This window comes from Lathamus discolor, chromosome 2, assembly GCF_037157495.1.
Source record: "Lathamus discolor isolate bLatDis1 chromosome 2, bLatDis1.hap1, whole genome shotgun sequence".
Classification (NCBI taxonomy): Eukaryota; Metazoa; Chordata; class Aves; order Psittaciformes; family Psittacidae; genus Lathamus; species Lathamus discolor.
Window position 1 is genome coordinate 128,153,709 of NC_088885.1, and position 19,341 is coordinate 128,173,049.

Here is a 19,341-nt window from a genome sequence, read left to right on the forward strand (position 1 = left end):
GGATGAATGAAAACTAATCTTCTCCTCATTCTTTCTTAGATATCCAGTATCTGCCGGGCAGCAGTACATGCTGGTGTAGTCCGCAACCAGGGTGGTTATGTTGATGTTATGCCAGTCGACAAAAGAAAGGTGTACGTCGCTTCCTTTCAAAATGGGATATATTCAGAAAGGTACAGAGCCCAGTTTCAAAGATTACATTTTAATCTTCACCTTAGTAAGATTTACAAAGTCTTGCTTTGTGTCTGTTTGTACCTGGGCAGTGCTAGAAAACAAATAGGCCAACATGGGTGATTTACAGAGCTTGTGTAATAGTTGTGGTGACTTTGGAGAAGCTGTGGTACCAGAGCTGCCTGCCTCCTCTAAGCTCATAAATCATTACTCTAGAAAGCTGCTTATGATATAAAATAACTCTCTTGTTTACTTTGCTGGTTCTGTTGCAACTAACATATTTGATAAGCAAATTGCCTTTGATTTCTTTGGGATGTTTTTTAAATTAACATTGGTGATTTATTCTGTCCAAGTTAGAGGATCTGCAATAGGTAGCTACTAAGAGCTAATGCAGGTTCATGATGAAATTCATTAGTGATTTCCATAGTATTGAATTAGTGGGCCTGAATCATAAATAATATTAAAAAGCATTATAATCCACTACGACATTTGCTATCATTCAAACTTTTTTGTTTAATGGTTTAACTATTTTTAACAGTGTTTTTCTGAAAGACATGGAGATGATGCTGTGTATTGCATTCTCTGATGATAATGAATGGTGCATGCTGCAGGCTAAATTAAACCCCGAAAGAGTTCTCCAGGTTGTAAAGGAAGAAAGAGAAATTACATTTTTAAAAAATCCCTCTTGCACCAGTCTTTTAGTCCTGTGAAATTGGGAGTGATTGTTGCTTCTAAAACTGTAGGCTTTCCAAGAAATTTGAGTGAGAAGAAACCTCAAAGTTTCTGTAGAGAACTTGAAAGTAGGGAAAGAGTATTTTTTTCTTATTTTTCATTGAGGGTGGGAGAATGTGTTGCCTCTTTCCCTCAAACCTTTCAACAGGCCTGGAAACTTCTGAAATACAGATTTCCTTTGCTTAGTGAATGACTTAATTTTACATATTCTTTGACCTTTCCCAATGACCCTCCAGTTACCTCGGAAAGAGAGCTTCCTTACTGACACTTTTGTTCTCCATATTAATCTCCTTATTGAGTAGAGATGTAGGTGGGAAAAGAGATGCAAATTTAGTCATTTATTGTAGTTTACTATTTGGGTAAAGTTAGGAACATCAGCGGTTTGGGAAACAGTCCCATGCAAGTTTCAAATGATGGTTTCATTCTAATGCCCTTGCAGTCAACCTGTTTCATTGTGCCCTTCCTTACTTTCACCTCCATTTCCCTTTTGTTCCCAGATATGCCTCAGACAGAGTTTGCAAAGGAGAAAACAATGGCACATTAAATGTGATATACTAGTTCAGTTTGTAAGACAAAAAAATATTTATTCTAACGAAATTTCATTGTAGTAGAGTTCTTCAGTTTCATTTCTTTTGAAATCAGATCTTCATTCAGAAGAATTTCCTTGTTTTTGTAAAATATTAATTCTGTATACAAATCTGTTCATCATATAAGCAACTAACAAGTGATTCTTTTAGGTCTGCAAGCGCTCTCTGAATATAGTTATTAGAATAGTGAGTATAAGATAGATGGCTTCTCTTCTTCCTAAAAACCTTTTTTTAGCATTTTGTTTTATAGAGCATTATTCTTTAAATGAAAATCTCATCATAAAGGATCACTTGAATTCTTTTATGCTATTACTTGTTTATAATAAACTGCTTGGAAAAAAAATTAATTTTTATTTGTAACTTTTTTTTTTAATTCTTAGCTGAGGTTATGAGTAGTCACAAGAAGAGTCGCAGGATTCTAGAACTGTCTTTAACAATTAAAAGGAAATGTCATTGGAGTGTTGCAGTCTTAAAAATAACATCAGGCATGTTTTTATGTTTCAGTTTACAGAATCCTCCAGGAAGCAAGGCATTCAGAGTATTTGCTGTTGTTTGAGTCTGGCAAGTAAAATGTAAAACAGGCAAGTGAAAACAGAGCACTTAGAAGAGAGCAATGAAGACCATTTCTTATCATTCCTAAAATTTGTATAAAGCTGTAACATTATTGTACAGAAGATGTATACTGCTTTCCACCAAAAAGTTTAAATTACATATATATATCTTAATGAAAAAAATCTGTAAAAGTAAACATGGGAGAAAAATTCATTTTAAAATCTATAATGATATATAACAATATTTGGAATCCTGTGTTAAAGATTGCTATATTTTCTTAGCAGTTACTCCTATACAGTTAATTCATAACTCATAAATGTCCTTTGTTTTCTTCATCTGAATATATTATTCTATGGTGCTTTATATATGCCACTAACAATGACCTTAAAGCTACACCATAGGGAGGTCTGAGTTTTTATTTCCAATGTACATAAATGAAGCCATCCAAATAATTCAATAAAATAAATCATGCCTCAAAGTAAAATAAATATATATATAACTTTTTGATGATTTACCGTAGCATTAGCTGTGCAAGCACAAACGAAGAGATAGACTGTTTTCAATTTCACACTAATCATGACAAGTACAAACACCTATTTTGAAATAAAATGGAAAATATAAAATATAGGGAAGTCCTGGGTCATATTAGCATGTTTCGCACAAAAATATTTTTATTAGACTGGATCATTCATGTTTATTATTTCTGAAATATGTTCGTAAATGTCTATTTGATGCTGCTAAGCTCTTTAGTTTGAATAACCGATTCATTATAGCCCAGTCCTTCACAGATCTGTCTTGGAATGGGAAAGTGAAAGATAGATATACATAATCTTGAAAGATCTGAGAAAATTTTCATACTGAGTAACCTGAAATTAAGGAATAAGCCATCCGTTCTGCAATGCAGTTCTGCACGTATACATGCTTTATTTTTGCCATGTAATTCCTTCAATTTGCCTAAATTGATTTGCATCAAAAATGTAGAATTGTACACATAAAAATTGCACGCTTGAAGCCTTAAGCTGTGCATGGTATCCATATACTGTACATTAATATGAGGGTAAATGTTCAAAAAACAAAGGCTAGTCTTGCTCCTTATGACCTGGCAAATACTCCTGCAGGCCAGGAAGTATAGTGGTACGGAGCCCAGTGACTATTATGTCATTTGTTGCTTCATCATTTAAAAAAATTCATTTATGGTGAACAGCCCTGTGCATTAATTTTACCATATTATGGTATATGAAGAACGTGTAGTGATGATACTGTTTCTTTCTATGAAAAGTGTATTGGTGCTTTAAAACTGAAAAGCTGTTAAACTTTATTTTTGGTATATTTTGTTTCTGTTGTTGAATTTATTTCCTTCAAACTTGTAAACTTATTCACATTCTTTCTATTTCAGAATACTATATTCTGCTTTCTGTTTTGCTACATGTACTACCTCATGTAGTTAGGCAAGCTTTGTTAGATTTTTTAGTCTGTTTTGAATAAAATTAATTTACATAGTAAGAGTACCTTTGACAGCATTTATTTTTGGATTATTTGTCCTGCCTCAATAAGACAAAAGTAACAGGCATCCAAAATCTGCTTTTTCTGACCTAAACATTGCAAGTGTAGGACCAACCCGTAGACATAATCTGAAGTTCTAAAAGCTGTAAAGTCAATTTAGGCACATAACTTCCATTCATTACATTGGGGATTTCATGGATAAATCTTCTGCTCATTTTTTTCAAGTCCTGACCAAGGTCTTTAGGAACAGATTGCTATCTCATTTTAATGGGATATTTAATGCTGTGTCATAAGTGATTATAAAAAATTCACCACCTTTTATTCTGTGCAGCTCTATCCTGTTGTGGTGTGCAAACATTCCTACCTATATTTGTTGGGAAGAAGCAGATTTTTATATTACACGTGCTTTTTTTGCTTCATAAGACTCATGGTCAACTTGAGGGTCCCATGTGGAAAATCTGTTTAATTGATGAGGGAGAAAAGGAGTCTTTGATGTATAACCCATTTTTTTGCAGGTGGTGGCAGAGGGCCATTGAAAGAAGCTTTATATAGGTTTTGCAATACTGTCATTAACTGTTCTGAAGAATTGAAAGCAAAGTGCAAGCAGTCCTTGACTGTGGTAGGAATCTTTGTCAAAGGCTTGAGGTAGACTTGTATCTCCTTTTCTTGAAAGCGCCAAGGCAGTAACACAGAAAGGCCTTGCAGTACCTACAGCTGGGATTGTCAGAACATAAAATGGAGTAAAGGCTGAGATTAAGGCCATGAAGAACTGCTGAGGGAGACATTTGTAAAAAAAAACAGTGTAACTGCTGCAGTAGTGTTCCACACAGGCAAGACACTTTCTTGCATCCTGGCCTTGCCATCCAGCAGCTCTCCATGTCCCCTGCCTGGCCCGTGGTCCCAGCGGTTGCCTCAGAAGCCCATGGGAAGCCTGTAAGGTGCTGCAGAGCCTGGCTCTGATGACCAGGCAGTAGAGTGAATGCCTTTCTTTGGCAAGGTCAGAGCCTGGGCTGAGGAAAAGACCAAGACAGTCACACCTTCAGTCATAAGCACACCTTCCTCACTTTTGCTAGGTGGGTGAGTGGAGTCCCATGCAGAAAGAGTTGCTGCACCAAAATTCTCCCTTTTCCCCACATTTGTTCCTGATACCTTTTTGTTCTGTATATCTTTGCTTCTTGTCCTCTCTCATCTGTAAAGTCCAAACTACGTTTGCTGGGAGTTCCTGTGCAAGGGGGCAGGGGTGGATCCTTGGTGCTTTAACAACCAAGTTAGTTCTTTTTGGGAGGAGAAGTGGGGGCTAACATCAGTGTGTGTGGATGGTTGGTGTGAGCAGCTCTATAAGCAGCACAGTGACATGAATAATGAGAGGCAAGCAATTCTTTCTCTCCACATCTGTTGTATAAATTTTGGACTCCTGTTGCCTTTCCACATGCAATGATGCTATTCTGTTATAATATATTCCAGCCAGCATCAGCTTTATGAGAAATTCTGTCATGTATTTACTGTAAGTAATGAGTCAGTGAGTAGACATTTCTAAGCAGTTGTAGACTGGGACCTACACACTGGTATTTTTGTCTGCACCAGAAGCAACTGTATGCCAGATGGTCAAAACTAATTCACACAAAGACCAGATGAGTAGGAACTTGCACTCATTTGCAGTATCAGAAAACTTGTTGAAGTCTAATGAAAAAAAATTAGCAGAAAGTAACTTTAAAATGCTGAAGAATCATTAAGTTAACTGAGCAGTTACAAAATTATGTTCTCAACTTGAAATCAGAAAAAAAAAAGGGGGGGTAATGTGAAAGCAAAGCCTTTTGAAAGGGCTAAAATATCAGGGAATGTAAACCCACTAAATACAGTAGGTCCTTAAAAGCTTGTGTGAATCAAGGAAGAGTACATATGAACCTTTGTCCATAATCCTGTGGTATTTCCCATTATGACCTGCTCCATGAGGAATCTTTTCAAGTGAAAAGTATAGGAATCATTTGGAGAGGATTCAAGTATTTGTCAAGCATATTTCCCTTGCCTGGTGAGCTTTTCAGTAAGGAGGCATTTGTCTGCTATGCTGCATCTCTTCCAGCTGGAGTAGCTAATTTCATAACTAAACAAGAGTGAGTATGAAAGAAAGTGGTCAGATCCAAACAGATAATTTTTTAACAGTATCTCACCATTTTGATAGCTGTATGTGGATACTTTAGTTTTAGGGAACTTGGGATGCATACTCATGTCAGCAGATGACTTGTAGATCTAGCTGGACATGAACTTCGGAAACTAAGAAACTTTTCCTAAACTCTGTGGATACTGAGTTTTATGGGGTTTACAGACTTCCTTGTGTCTGATTTCTGCATAGGGGACTGTCTGATCTAGAATTTGTACATAGACTGTTTTTGGAACCAAGCCTGAAACAGGTTGGGATAATGTGTGTGGATTTACAGGCTTTTAACTGATGAAGTACTCAGTTTCAGGTTTTATGTATACGTCTAGACTGTCAGCTGTCTATGGATTCTTAGCAAATTTAAAAGAAGAAAAGGAACGTCAGCTTTTGTGTGTATTGATACATTTGCTGAGGAAAATGCACAGCACTTTACTTCAAATGGCAGATGTGTCACCAAGTTACTCAGATAAACAGTGTCTTCTGTGTGGCAATTGCTTTTAAAGTATGTTTTGAATTTGCTTAAAAGTCAGATAACCCAGTTTCCTGTGAATACACAAGGGGAGGTTTATTTCCTTTAGTCATACAAAGGGTCAGATTTAGAACTGTAAATATTTGGAAGCTACAAAGATTATTTATACAGTGCAATATTCTGTTTGAAAATTTATATAAATACTGTATGAAATACTGTACTGTCACATTTCTGTGTCTTAAGGGTTTTTATAGCGTCTGTGGAACTCTAGGGAATTATACAAGGAATGAAAGGCCTGAAGAGTTTTGTTTCATTCAGTGTATAATATGCATCTTACAGAGCTTTAGATATACAAATGTTAGTGTACTTTAGTATTCAGAAAATTGCATGTGACTTTATAAAGACAGACATTGTGCATACGGGAAAAGAAGCCATGCTGTCAGCCTTAGCTTTAGCCTGCCTCTGTTGTCAGGAATAAATGATGGAACTAGTATAATACTAATATTATTGTTATTAAATGAGCCCTTGGTGTGTGCTAAGGGACAATGAAAATACAATAAAATGTGATTCCTACTTCATGTTAACACAGGATAGTAATGTGACACTTGAAATTTGCCATCAGTGATCTGTGTCAAATATCTTGTCCATCTTAGCCTGTTTGCTAGGAGACAGATGCCTACGTCATTAAGCCTTCATAGCACTTTGTAAAAAGTACTAGTAATGACTCTTAAATTTTCAGAAGCTAGCAAAAGTCCCCCAGTTGAACTAACTCAATATAATAAAGCACATGAAAATGCAACTGACTGAAGAAGGAAAGTAAAGAAAATGCCAGGCAGGCAGTCATGGTGCTCCATGTCTTACTATCCACATTGATTTCTGCAATAATTACCCTAGTTATTCAGTTTAGTATCAGCCCCCAGTGCTGTATGCAATATTGGTTTTGTCTGTACTAACAATGGGGTGAGTGTTTGAAGGCTAGCAGCAAATTTGTTGGTTAAGAACTGAGATACGCTGGCCAAACAATGTGACTAAGTTTGCAATACTATGTCTTTTAATAGGCAGAAAAAAAGACTGCAGTTGCCAATGGCAATAACTCTTGGTCTTTTAATTCCCTAATTTCATTTAAAGCATAAGCCTTAAAACAAAATAAAAATGTCAGCACATGATAACTCTTTAGTAAGAAATTCAGTTGTTTGAAATCCCATTTATTTCAGCTGAACAGAAATTGCTGTAGCTAACACCAGCAGTATTAGCAATAGTCTCCTTCAAATTTTATTTATGCAGTTCAGTAAGCTTTATTTGATGTGTTTGCAGTTATTTCTGCAAGAATGTTTTTTATAAGACAAAATCCTTGTTAGGAGTATCTTAGAATAAATACAAGCACTTGCATTATATTTGCTTGCATATCTGTTTGCAATTACTTCCAAAAGCTGATAGACTCCTAATAATTTGTAATAATACTAATTACTTTAGGGTGCTAAGGAAACAAGAAGACCAGGGAGTTAATAATACTTCCAGACTTAACCTACATTTTGAAAAACAAGTACTTCAGTTGCATAATTATTCACTTAGGCTTGTTTATATGCAATGTAAATAGCAAGCTGGCTTTGACTTCTCATAAATTGCTGCTACTGTACATCCCGAAGATAAATTGGCAACAGTTGCTAAATAAATCTCCCCGTAGTCAGTCCAGTCTTCATTCCCTATTTATCTTCTGAAATCCATCTGTTTCTTGGTGGTGGTGGTGTGTGTTCTTTCCCTACTGAAAGAGCATGTCTTCTGAATAAGCATTTCTTTTATTGTGTCAGAACGATTCTAAGACCTTTGGGGCTGCAGGCTACACTAAGCACAGAAACAGAGCAATCGTTTTGTGCAAAAAGACTTAGTTTCAGATTTTGGATATAGCCCAGTTCAGTACACAAAGAAGGACATTGTATGAATTGATTTAGTGCTTGCTGTACTGGAGGTGATAGTCCTACTCTGGGAGAGCTATAACTGAGCCAAGGAATAGTTTTGTGAAAAGCTCTGACCCCTTCTGTCTTACCCAATAAGAATTATGGGGCAGATTAGATCAGTTTGTATTTTTAAATAAAAGGAATAACTAGACAGATGGGTTTCGTGGCTTGCTGATAAAGATTTGCCCTTTTGCCACTGACTCAAGGTTTAAGCATGTTATGCCAAACACATTCATTGATGTTATACCAAACACATTCAGTGATGTGCAGATCACTGTGATTTTTTTTTTCCCTTGGCAGTAATATTAGAACAATTTATATTCAGAAATCTTCTGCTCCAGCAGCTTCAAAGCCCACATTATTCTAAAGCCGTTTTCTAGAAGTTATTTCATCTTTTTTTTTGTGTTAATTTGTAATGTGTAAAGGTTTGAAGACTTGTCCTAGAAATGAACAAGTCACACCTTGAATGAGATGTGCTGTTGCATCTCCTACACAATAAAAATATAGTTTTTTGATTTAGGACTTCAGTTAATACTTCAAGTCAATTTGTAGTTTTCTTTACAATCAATGGAGAAGTACAGTCCAGTCGAAACACCTAAAATATACTTCAGGAAAACCACCATATCTACAACGGTCTCTCAGAAGACATTCAGTGCTTATTTATCTTACATCAGTACAACTCAGTATCACTGCTATAGAAATTGCAGTCTCTGGAGTCTATGATTCTCCAGAAGGCTGAGTTTCCAACCCATCTTCTTATTTAGCACTAGTCAAAAGCATAGGCAAAAGACTCACTGCCCCTTGTAATATGCTGAAGAACTTAACATCTGTAGTCAGTTGAAGAATCAGGATTTAACAGGAAAGGTGAGATTAATTTGCAGCTGAAAGCTAGAATAGCTGAGGTCTCAGAATGCAAGAAATGCCTTTTAAAGGAAAGCAGGGAACTTTGATGTATTAGGAGACAAACTTACATGCCTGTGTCACATGGTTCATGAGTAGAAATGGTTGTTACTGCTACAGTACAAAGAATAAATCTTAATAGAGAGTGATCTCAGTACTGTCTGTTTACTACCCCAAACAAAATAACCTTCAAATAACATTTCAAAGCTCATTGTATTTCTTCATTGTGTAAAAATAGGCAAATACTGAGGTCAGCAGGGCTGAGAAGGAAACTTTGTGTGTAGTTTGACTAGTAGGTGAATAAGAGCTTTCTAAGGTATACTGATGCACAAAAATCTGATGCAAGTTTTAAGTTCATTCACAAGCACCCAAACTCTTTGTGACCAGCTTTCTAGCAAGCTTTGTTCTTTGTGCAAACAAATCACGTAAATTGGTGTCCTTTTATGTTACATTTACCTGTTTTGCAGGACAGGCAGACAAAACTGATCTTTTTTTTTTTTTTTGAGTTTTTGCAGATACGGCTCTATTTAGTGATAGCTGTAAGATGAAATAAGAAATATTCCCCATTGTATGTCAGAAATACGTATTTATGCTTGAAAATGCTTATAATACAGAGCTACTCCCCTTAGTATTCTCTAAGGAAATAATAACTATTGGGAACTGGTACCTTTTAGAACTGCTGAAAGAATCTGGAGATGATGGATCATGAAGGTCAAATTCAGAAGAGTATTCACTAAAGCAGAAGGCACAATGGAGGGTGGTTTGTTTTACAATTTTGATGCAGAAAGTTCCCCAAATTGCTTAGATTAGCTAGAAAGTGCATCTTACTGTGTCTTCTAAACTGAACAATCATCAAGTTTCTCTTAATTTCTACAGCTAGATATTTAATTATTTAAATTTGTAGATAAATATGCCAACCCTTTTTTTTTTTTATTAATTACTAAGAACTTAAAAATGAACTGAAATTCCTATAATCTTTTCAACTTTGATTGTTCTTCCAAACTATAGTTCACTGAAGATCTCTACCAGTTCATTGGTCAGCAATACTCTCCATACATACATATTGCTAGATAGCAGTGTGTTAGAAGTGAAAAATCAGAGAATTTGCATTGCTAAGAAAGTTACAAAAGAAACAATAATATGTGGGTTATCCTCACAGTGTAAGCAAGATAGTCTGCTCATGAGGAATGCAGTTTGTGCCCCTAAAAAGCTTTTTCCGACTAAATGGTATGTGTTAGCTGAAAGACTTATTCAGTACAACTTCTAGGTTTGACCCTGGAGTTACTAAAAGCATCTGCACAGTTGAAGTTGCTACCCAACTCTCACTCATAGCTCATGCCTACTGACAGAAGTGACTGTGAAACAGAGGTAGTGTCTCTCCTCCCACCTAACCCAGCTGCTTTGAGTCTCAGCAAGAGCATAAATGCCTCTTTTCCTTCCCAGTCAAAGGTGGCATTTACAAAGAAAGAGAAAATCTTGAGAGGATGTCTGTGGCGATACTGCACTGCACAGCGGGGCTAGAGGGATGGCAGACTCCTTGCAGGGCTCTGTCACTGGAAATGTTCATGTGAAATTACAGAGAGGAGAGGGAGGGAGTCTTACCATACCATGAACATGCACAAGGAAGCATGATAACAAAGGCATCTTCAGCCCAGTAACAGCAGTGACAACAGGCAGGTTTTGTGCACTGGGAAATTTAGCAGACTGTAATTGTGAAGTAGTCAAGCTGTTAATTGCTAGATATAATGCTGCAAAATATGATAAATGGAAGGTTGAGTTATCTTTTCAGTTAAACTGGTGTAAATCATATAAAAGAATAATCCCACCACCATTTGTGATGCTCCTCAAAATCAAGTACAGATAGCTTTGCTTTTCCTAACTGTAAGAATACTTCTGTAAGAAGCAAGTTTTTGCCAGATTAACTATACCAGTGTGCCAGATGTTTTTAGTGGAAGACGGATAAGCATTGCCTGTTCTCAACAACATGTTGGTACTGAGTGACTTAAGAAGAAATCTTTATAAAAAGGTAGCTAATCCATATCACTGGGACATTCAAGTGTAGGGTGGTCACAGAATCACAGAACACCTGAGGTTGGAAGGGACCTTTGCAGGTCAATTGGTCCAAGCCCCCTGCTCAAGCAGAGCCACCTAGACCAGGCTGCTCAAGGACCATGTCCAGACAGGTTTTTAATATATCCAAGGACAGAGGCTCCACAACCTCCTTGGACACCTGTGACAGTGCTCTGTCACCGTCAAAGTAAAAACGTGTGTCCGGATGTTCAGATGGATCATCCCGTATTTTAATTTATTCCCATTTCCTCTAGTGCTGTCACTGGGCACCATTGAAAGGAGCCTGGCTCCATCTTCTTTATACCCTGTCATCAGGTATTTATACACACTGGTAGTATCCCCCTGAGCTTTCTCTTCTCCGGGGTGAACACTCCCAGCTCTCTCAGCCTTTCCTCATAGGAGAGATGCTGCAGTGCCTTAATCACCTTTGTGGCCCTTCATTGGACTTTCTTCAGTATGTCCATGTCCCTCCTACACTGGGGAGCCCAGAATTTGGTCCAGCACTCCAGGTGTGGCATCACCAGTGCTGAGTTAAAGGAAAGAATCACCTCCCTCAATACTTTGCTGGCAATACTTTGCATAACGTAGCCCAGGATAATGGTAGCCCTTTTTGCCATAAGTGCAAATTGCTTGACTTTTGTTCAACTTGATGTCCACCAGGACCCCCAAATTGTTTTCTTCAAAGCTGCTTTCCAGCTGTGTGTCCCCAGCATACACTGGTGCACAGAGTTTTTCCTCTTCACTTGCAAGACTTTGCACTTCTGCTTCCTGAACTTCTATGAATTCTTGTCAGCACATTTCTTTAGCCTGTTTAGCTTCTGGATGGAAGCATGACTTCCTGGTACCTCAGCCACTCTTCCCAGTTTTGTGTCATCAGCAAACTTGCTGAGGGTACACTCTTTCCCTTCGTCCAGATCATTAATGAAGATGTTAAGCAGGCTTAGACCCAGTATAGACCCCTGGAGTGCACTGCTAATTTTTAGCCTGCAACTAGACTTTGTGCCACTGATCAGAACTCTCTGGGTATGGCCATTCAGTTTTTAACCATCTACCTCACTGTTCATCAAGGACATAACTCATTAGCTTCTCTGTGAGGATCTTAAGGGAAACAGTGTCGATCTATTGCTAGAAAGTACCTTCTTTGTGCCTTGCCTGTAGTGTTTCCTGCTAGTCTGCAAATAATCTGCTTGAATGGTGGCTGCAGGATCAGGAAGTTTAATACAGGGATTGGTAGGCATTAATTGATGTTTCTCATTCTTTAGATGGGGCAGTCTACACACACTAACAAACACTATTCTTGATGTTATACTGCAGTCATATTTTGACATTATTCTCCATAAAAAACTTACAGCCTCATCGTATGACTCTTCAAGCTGGGTATACGTCTCTGACCTTCATCTAGCTCTAAACAATGTCCCAGATTTCCACTGTAGGAGCTGAAAAACCTACCTGAGAACACGTCCTTTACTAAATGAGCAAATCTGCTGAAAGTGATGGCTAGTTTTGCTGTTTCAGATGGATGTTATTCTGTCTTGTAATTATTGGCAGACCTTTTCAGACCTAAAATGCTTGGTCTATTAATGCCTATTTACATCAGCTGACGGCTCGACTCAGAAGAGTAGGTGTAAAGGTGGGAAGCCTTGCAACACCAGGAGATAATACTCTGTAAAAGCAAAATTTTTCTACATTAGCTCCATAAACAAAACAGAGAGATCTGAGTGTGATGAATGAACTGATGTAAGAAAATGTTCTTTGCCTGATTGCACTGGAACAGCTCTGTATGGAAAAGAGGAAGTGAAGCATTCAGGGTTAGAAATGTTTGGGGAAAGAGCATGAATTATAGAACATTCACAATAATGGGAGATTATTTCAGAGGAAAAAGATACTAACAAAGGGGTATACAGGTTATTCAAACTGCTTCTTTCAGAGGCAGATCATTTGCTTCTCAGTTATGTAAGAATGACTGGCTCTCATTTTACTTCAAACAGCCTGAGTAGGACTGTTTATAGTTCCATGAGTAAACTTAGTCTTCTCAGATCTTGCTCCTTTCCCTCCACTGCACACATCTTCTCAACAGTCTTATCCCCATGTCTTTTTGGAGTGCTAGGCTATGATCCAGTTGGGTATAACCCTCTGGATGCCAGCTTTTTTACACAGCAAGCTGACTAATCTTGGTGCCACCGACTCCTATGAATAACATTAGTACAACAAGGCATAGGAAGATCTTCTTCCAAGCAAGGTAGAATTTACTTTACCCAAAGGAAAAGTGCAGGCATGGGAATGGTCTCTCTGCAATGGGCCTCTCTGCCCAAGATGAGCTTTGAGCTTGGCATTCTCTTATGTGGGCTGCTCTCAAACTTGGCATACCTGAATTTTTTGGGAGTGAAGCTACAGTTTCTTTGGCTTTCGGACAATCTCTATGCTTGACACAGCTGACAGTTCCCTTGACCCGTTTCTGCCAGTGCAAATATAAATAGGGTTTATTGGTTTAAGGGACACAGCTTTAGGAAAATAAAATCCGCTAAATTTGCTGTCATGTGGAAGAAGAAACTACATGTAATGGCCCATTGTCTTAGCTGCCTTTGAGATACATAGCTGAAAATTTTCTATCCTGGAAGCTTTTGCTTCATTTTCCACTTTGGCAAACAATATTAGTCAAAAAAATAACACCAACATTTAATCACAGTTATTTTTAAAAGCTCAAGACAGATTTTCAGCTGGCATCAATCAGGCCAACAACCTTGATTTCAAGGGAAATTTGCTAATTCACCCAAGCTGATGGTATAGTCTGCATTCTTCAAAAACAACAGAAATAAACATTGGCAAAGCTTCTTAAAGGGACATCTAAATTGATTTCATAGTCTGTCACCTCCACAAACTTATACAACAGAGCATGTATGATTTCCTTTTCCCAGCCTCATTTCCTGGTCAAAACCACAAAATGTTAATGCAGGAAGCAAACAAGACTCTCTTAAAATTGATGCTATTTTAAAAGATTTAGTACTATTGAAATAGATGTTTCATGAATACCTGGTTATACAATGGAATATCTCTTGCAGCATGAAGATTTCAGGGAACAATGCAGGAGAGAACTGGATTTGCTGCATGGATGGGAGAGAAACTCCAGCCTGCACTGCAAAGCAATTTTACTGTCATTAATTTTCTTTGACTGAGCTCTTTTGGCAACCTCTGCAGAGCCCCCAGCACACAGCCTATTTATGCAGGCTGAATGCAGGGACAGAATTTAACCTAAACACAATAAAAATCAAGGATAATGTAAAAAGCCGGCTGTTTAGAGCAGTCTCACACAAACTAATGGATACTTGTTTTTATAGACATATGGGACTCATGTTGAGTCAGTTCTAGATATTTTCTTCAATATAACCAAAAGTGTCCCAGATCCCATGGGACTGTTCTGATGTTTTCTCTGCATCTAGTGAATATTTATGGGTTCTGAATAAGGGCCTTTTTAAATTAGTTGTGTGGATTTACTCTCTGCTTTTATTAGGTGGAATATAGGTTACATCCTATGATTATGTATGGCATTGCAAACCCTAAACCTCTCTCATTAGCAATGCTTCAGGAACACTCAGAGGGCAAAAATTTATACAACTCGTTTCCTATTTATGGTGAGAACAATCCAATGACGCAAATGTTCCAAACTGAACCTAATGAAGCAATAATAGTGATTTTTTTAATTAAATAGGTAGTCATCTGTTTTTGTTTTTATATTGCAAGCTTATATTATGGACAAATTTTCTAAAAAGTCAGATTTCTGGACTATGGTGTTAGAAATTGCAGGTTAGGATATAGTATCAGAATAAAACACCACCTAAAGCACTTAGTCCTTTCGAAAATCTGTCCCTTGTAAAAGGCACTAGTTGAGATCAGAGATCTTTTGAAAACCTAGATATTATAATACATTCTTCTGGGAAAAATATCTACACAAAATTATGAACACATTTAAACTGCAGTAATGAAACTAGCAATGTGATAATAATTATTTTTTTTCCTGTTCATTTCCGTCAGCTTGTCTTGTTTGCATATTTCTGTTTCTTGGTAATAGCATGTATATCTATGCAGAAAATACTCAAGGGTGGGAAAGAAAGAAGATAAGAGGAAAGAGAAAAAAAGATATCTTTTATGTACTAGAAATATTAATTCTAAATTAAAAGATGTGTGATAATTGTTGTGCTTTATATTTTCTCACAAACTGATCATGCTTTTCTGTAACTGTGGTTGTTACTCTCAGGAATTCTACTGGTATTTTGCAGATAAATTTTGGTCTTTCTGTTTTTTCCAACTTTCCACTGTATCTTTACTCTGCGACTATTTGTCAAAGAGACAACAGAAAAGAAGGATAATGAGGAGTCCTGAAAACTGCTGTGCATGCATGAATAACCTTTACAGGAGGTTGACCTGATATTTGAGGTGAGTTGGACAGGGCTACACAGCCAGTGGGCCAGTTTCATAGAACTCTTAGCCAGGAACAGCGTGTCTATAGTTATGCCAGTCATCACCCTTAAGGTCAGGAAGAAATGTTGTTACAAGGAAATATGAATGTTACAATACTAAGATAAACAAAGTGGTTGATAGCTTGAGTAGCTTGAGAGACAGACATGAAAAAATGAAAAAAAAAAAAAAAAATAAAAGGTTCTTTATATGTTTTATCAGTTCCAGGAGGCTGTCCATTAATTTCAGAAAGTTGAAAGATTGTCAGCATTTTCTTGTGGCTCTCACAGGTGGGTTTTATGCAGAATTTTATCTCTGGGTATTGCTTTTCCTGAGTGCAGTCTGCAGCTGGGAATCTGACTCCCCTTTCTCTTCAGCTTTGATTTTTCTTTTCCTTTATTTCTGTCTCAGAGATTCATGCAATGTAATACTTGAAGCAGCTTAACACTTGTCTTAAGGATTACTGATTTTCCCCACCTCACTTCAGAAATCTTGCTGATCCTTAGGAATGGATAACTAGAAGCACTTTCTAATTAAGTAATAAATAAAATAAGCTAACAATTGGTCTGGCATTTACTTATTTGAAATCAAACCATTTGCACACTCTAAAAAATATTTATACTGTCATCTACTGAGGTGGTTTTTAAATATCAGTAATAACTTTGTATATGGAATACTATAATTCATATAAGAATTACTAACCATAACTTTTCACATAATCAAAAAATGGTTGAGGTGGGAAGGGATCTTTGGAGGTCATCTGGTCCACTGCCACTCACATTCAAGCAGAGCCACCTACAGCTGGTTGCCCAGGGGTATGGCCAGCTGGCTTTTGAGTATCTCCAAGATTGAAGACTCCACAACCTCCCTGGCCAACCTGTGCCATTGCTCAATCGTTTAATGCAAGCATACAATGGAAAGCACTGCATACAGGACACCGCCACTTTCAAGAGGAAAAGGCATTGCAGAATATCATGAGGTTCTGGTTGGTTTCTGGTGAACCACCCTGTATTACAAAATCTTTCTTTTTTCCTACCTGTACTAAAGTAAGCAGCACCAATCCAAGGATGCTATACAGCTGACATAAAGCAAGGTGAAAACAGGACTTTCAAATCTGAACGAAAAGCAAAGATGGCATTTATGATACATTCATCCAATTTATGAGTTAGTTTCTCTGTATCTGGAGTAAGGCCAAAAATTTGACTCCTGTATTTTTCATTTTGAAAAATATTTTTGTAATGCCTTTTGCTATTAAAATAATTTCCTTCCCCCACCTTGTCTAATATTTCTTATTTTATTTATTGTTCAAACTTTCCTAATGCTGCCATAATGAGATGAAAGACCTTCTTTAATTCCAAAAATATAAATACACATTAACCCACTGAGTTTTCCTGACTCTACTGGTGGTAACCCCTTCAGGAAACTCTTAACATGTTCCTTAGCTATGGTCTCCACACCCTTAAAAAAAAAAAAATCTAAGTGAACTGATTTTGATTTATTTAATTATTTCTTTTGGTTTTTTTTTTTGGGGGGGGGCGAAGTGTTTTTTGTTTGGTTTTGTCCTGTTTTTCCCTCAAATGCTTTCCAGCACATCTTTTTAAATAATTCCCAGATTTCTTCCTTCCAAGATGTAATAACAACATAGTTACAATTTCCTGTGAATTGATTTGCTGCTACTGAAGTCTCTCAGCGGACATACAAAGCAGGATAACGTATTTTCTTTTTCTGACTGCCTTAATGGATTTGAAAGGTGGTTAAATTGTTACCTTTTTTCCAGACTACTGACAAGAAAAATAGAAATCAGTAGAAAGACTGCAAAATATATAGAACAGCTGTTTTGAGTGTTCAAAACCAGTCAAATGAACAACTTGGTGAATTTGAACCCTCCTCCAATATCCTAAGAACTTAAAGCAAAAAATCTTATGTTACATTTCCACTGAATTTCTTGTGGGCTGGGTCAGAGAAGACTTGGGATGAAATTTGCCAGTAATCCATGTTGTTTGCCTGTATGGGAATCTTTTAAAAACACCTCTAGTTTGCATTTCCTGAGGCAAAATTCAGCAGGAACCTGGAAGGATAGACACAGCTTTGCATACACTTCAAGGCACCTCCACATACTCTGGCTAGTCAAACCCATGCACCCCGTCAATTTTTGTATTATTATTATTACAGGACTGCTATCTGCCAGACAAAATAGTCTGAGTAAAGGAAAGGAGTTATTCTTGTATTTCTGCCTTCTGTGACATTGCCCACTTCTGCAGTATGCCCTGGAAAGACAAATGGGATTTACAGGAAGCCTGAGCTTAGACTTTAAGACTGCCAAAAAGTTAGTGCAGTTGCAAACAGGCTGCTTGGTGCAGTGCATATATAGCCTATTGATGTATGTCAGGGTGTGAATATAGAGCACTTAAGGTCTCTTTTCATTTTAGGAGCCTGAGGCTTGTTGAATCATGATAAATTACATAATAGCAAAATTATTTCAGATTGGAAGTTTAGTTTGGTTCATGATGCTGATCCTATTCTTACAAGAAATACTTGAAACTAGTAGTTTTTATTTGTCAGTTCTGTCAAATTTTAATTGTTGATATCTGGCAGTTGTCTTAAAATTTTCCTTCCTGGATACATGTGAATTTGAAAAATTCGGAGTTTATTTAACGTAAAAAGTTGTCACAAGAAGACATTGCAATAAAGATCTGTCCTTTAGGATATGTATAAAGAATAAAAATCTACTTTTTTTTTTTTTTCCTTACAATTATGTGTTTCAACAGAGTACTGATTTTCACATGAGTTTTCACAGAGTTTTCAGAGGGCCCCATTGCTGGACATGTGGGAAGCTGGAGACCAGCCCTACTGTGGGACTTCTCATTAGGCATTGTCTGGTTAAGCATGGTGACAGTGTAGTTACAAAACTGCCTGCTCCATGCAAGCCTTTATCAGAGCCCAGGTGCAATGATATCGAAACTTTCTACAAAAGGATTACAGCTTTTTGATGGTGCCCTAAAGGCACTTATGAAATGGCAAAAAGCTGATGGATAGCAGCAGTTCAAAATGCATCAGTTTTAAAGCTGAATTAAATGTTTTTCTGCCATAAGAAAGTTTTTAATAAAGATTACTCAGTAAAAATGGGTGCAGTGCCTTTGGAGATTGACTTTTCCCATTCTGTCTGCTATAGCTTCCACAGAATGTCATTTTACAACCATTTACAAGCCATTTTACAAAACTTGAAAAGTATTTTAGTTCTGAAACTAAATCAAGTATGCTATTAAAATTTACATATAATTTGTGTAAGACTAAGAAAAGAGTTCCATATATAAATCATAGAATCATAGAATATTTAGAGTTAGAAAGGACGTTAAGATCATCTAGTTCCAACCCCCTGCCACGAGCAGGGACACAACACACTAAACCATGTCAACCAAGGCTTTGTCCAACTTGGATTTGAACACTGCCAGGGACACAGCATTCACAACTTCCCTGGGCAACCCGTTCCAGTGCCTCACCAACCCTACAGTAAAGAATTTCTTCCTTATATCCAATCTAAACTTCCCCTGTTTAAGTTTTAACCCGTTACCCCTTCTCCTATCACTACAGTCCCTAATGAAGAGACCATCGCCAGCATCCCTATAGCCCCCCTTCAGATGCTGGAAGGCTGCTATTAGGTCCCCACGCAGCCTTCTCTTCTCTAGGCTGAACAGCCCCAACTTTCTCAGCCTAACTTCATAAGGGATGTGCTCCAATCCCCTGATCATCCTCGCGGCCCTCCGCTGCATACGGTTGGCTTTCTGGGCTGCGAGTGCA

General features: G+C 37.4%; 1 protein-coding gene across 2 annotated transcripts in view; it reads left to right on the top strand.

The window, feature by feature from the left end:
• Positions 1 to 3,487, top strand: part of CRISPLD1 (cysteine rich secretory protein LCCL domain containing 1) — a 35,985-nt gene extending 32,498 nt beyond the window's left edge. For both annotated transcript variants that reach the window (XM_065668466.1, XM_065668467.1), the window contains 2 exons: positions 40 to 170; positions 1,992 to 3,487. In XM_065668466.1, coding sequence (XP_065524538.1) covers positions 40 to 170; positions 1,992 to 2,043 — 183 coding nt within the window. In that variant the 3' untranslated portion in view covers positions 2,044 to 3,487. The remainder of the gene's footprint in view (positions 1 to 39; positions 171 to 1,991) is intronic.
• The last annotated feature ends 15,854 nt before the right edge of the window (positions 3,488 to 19,341 follow it).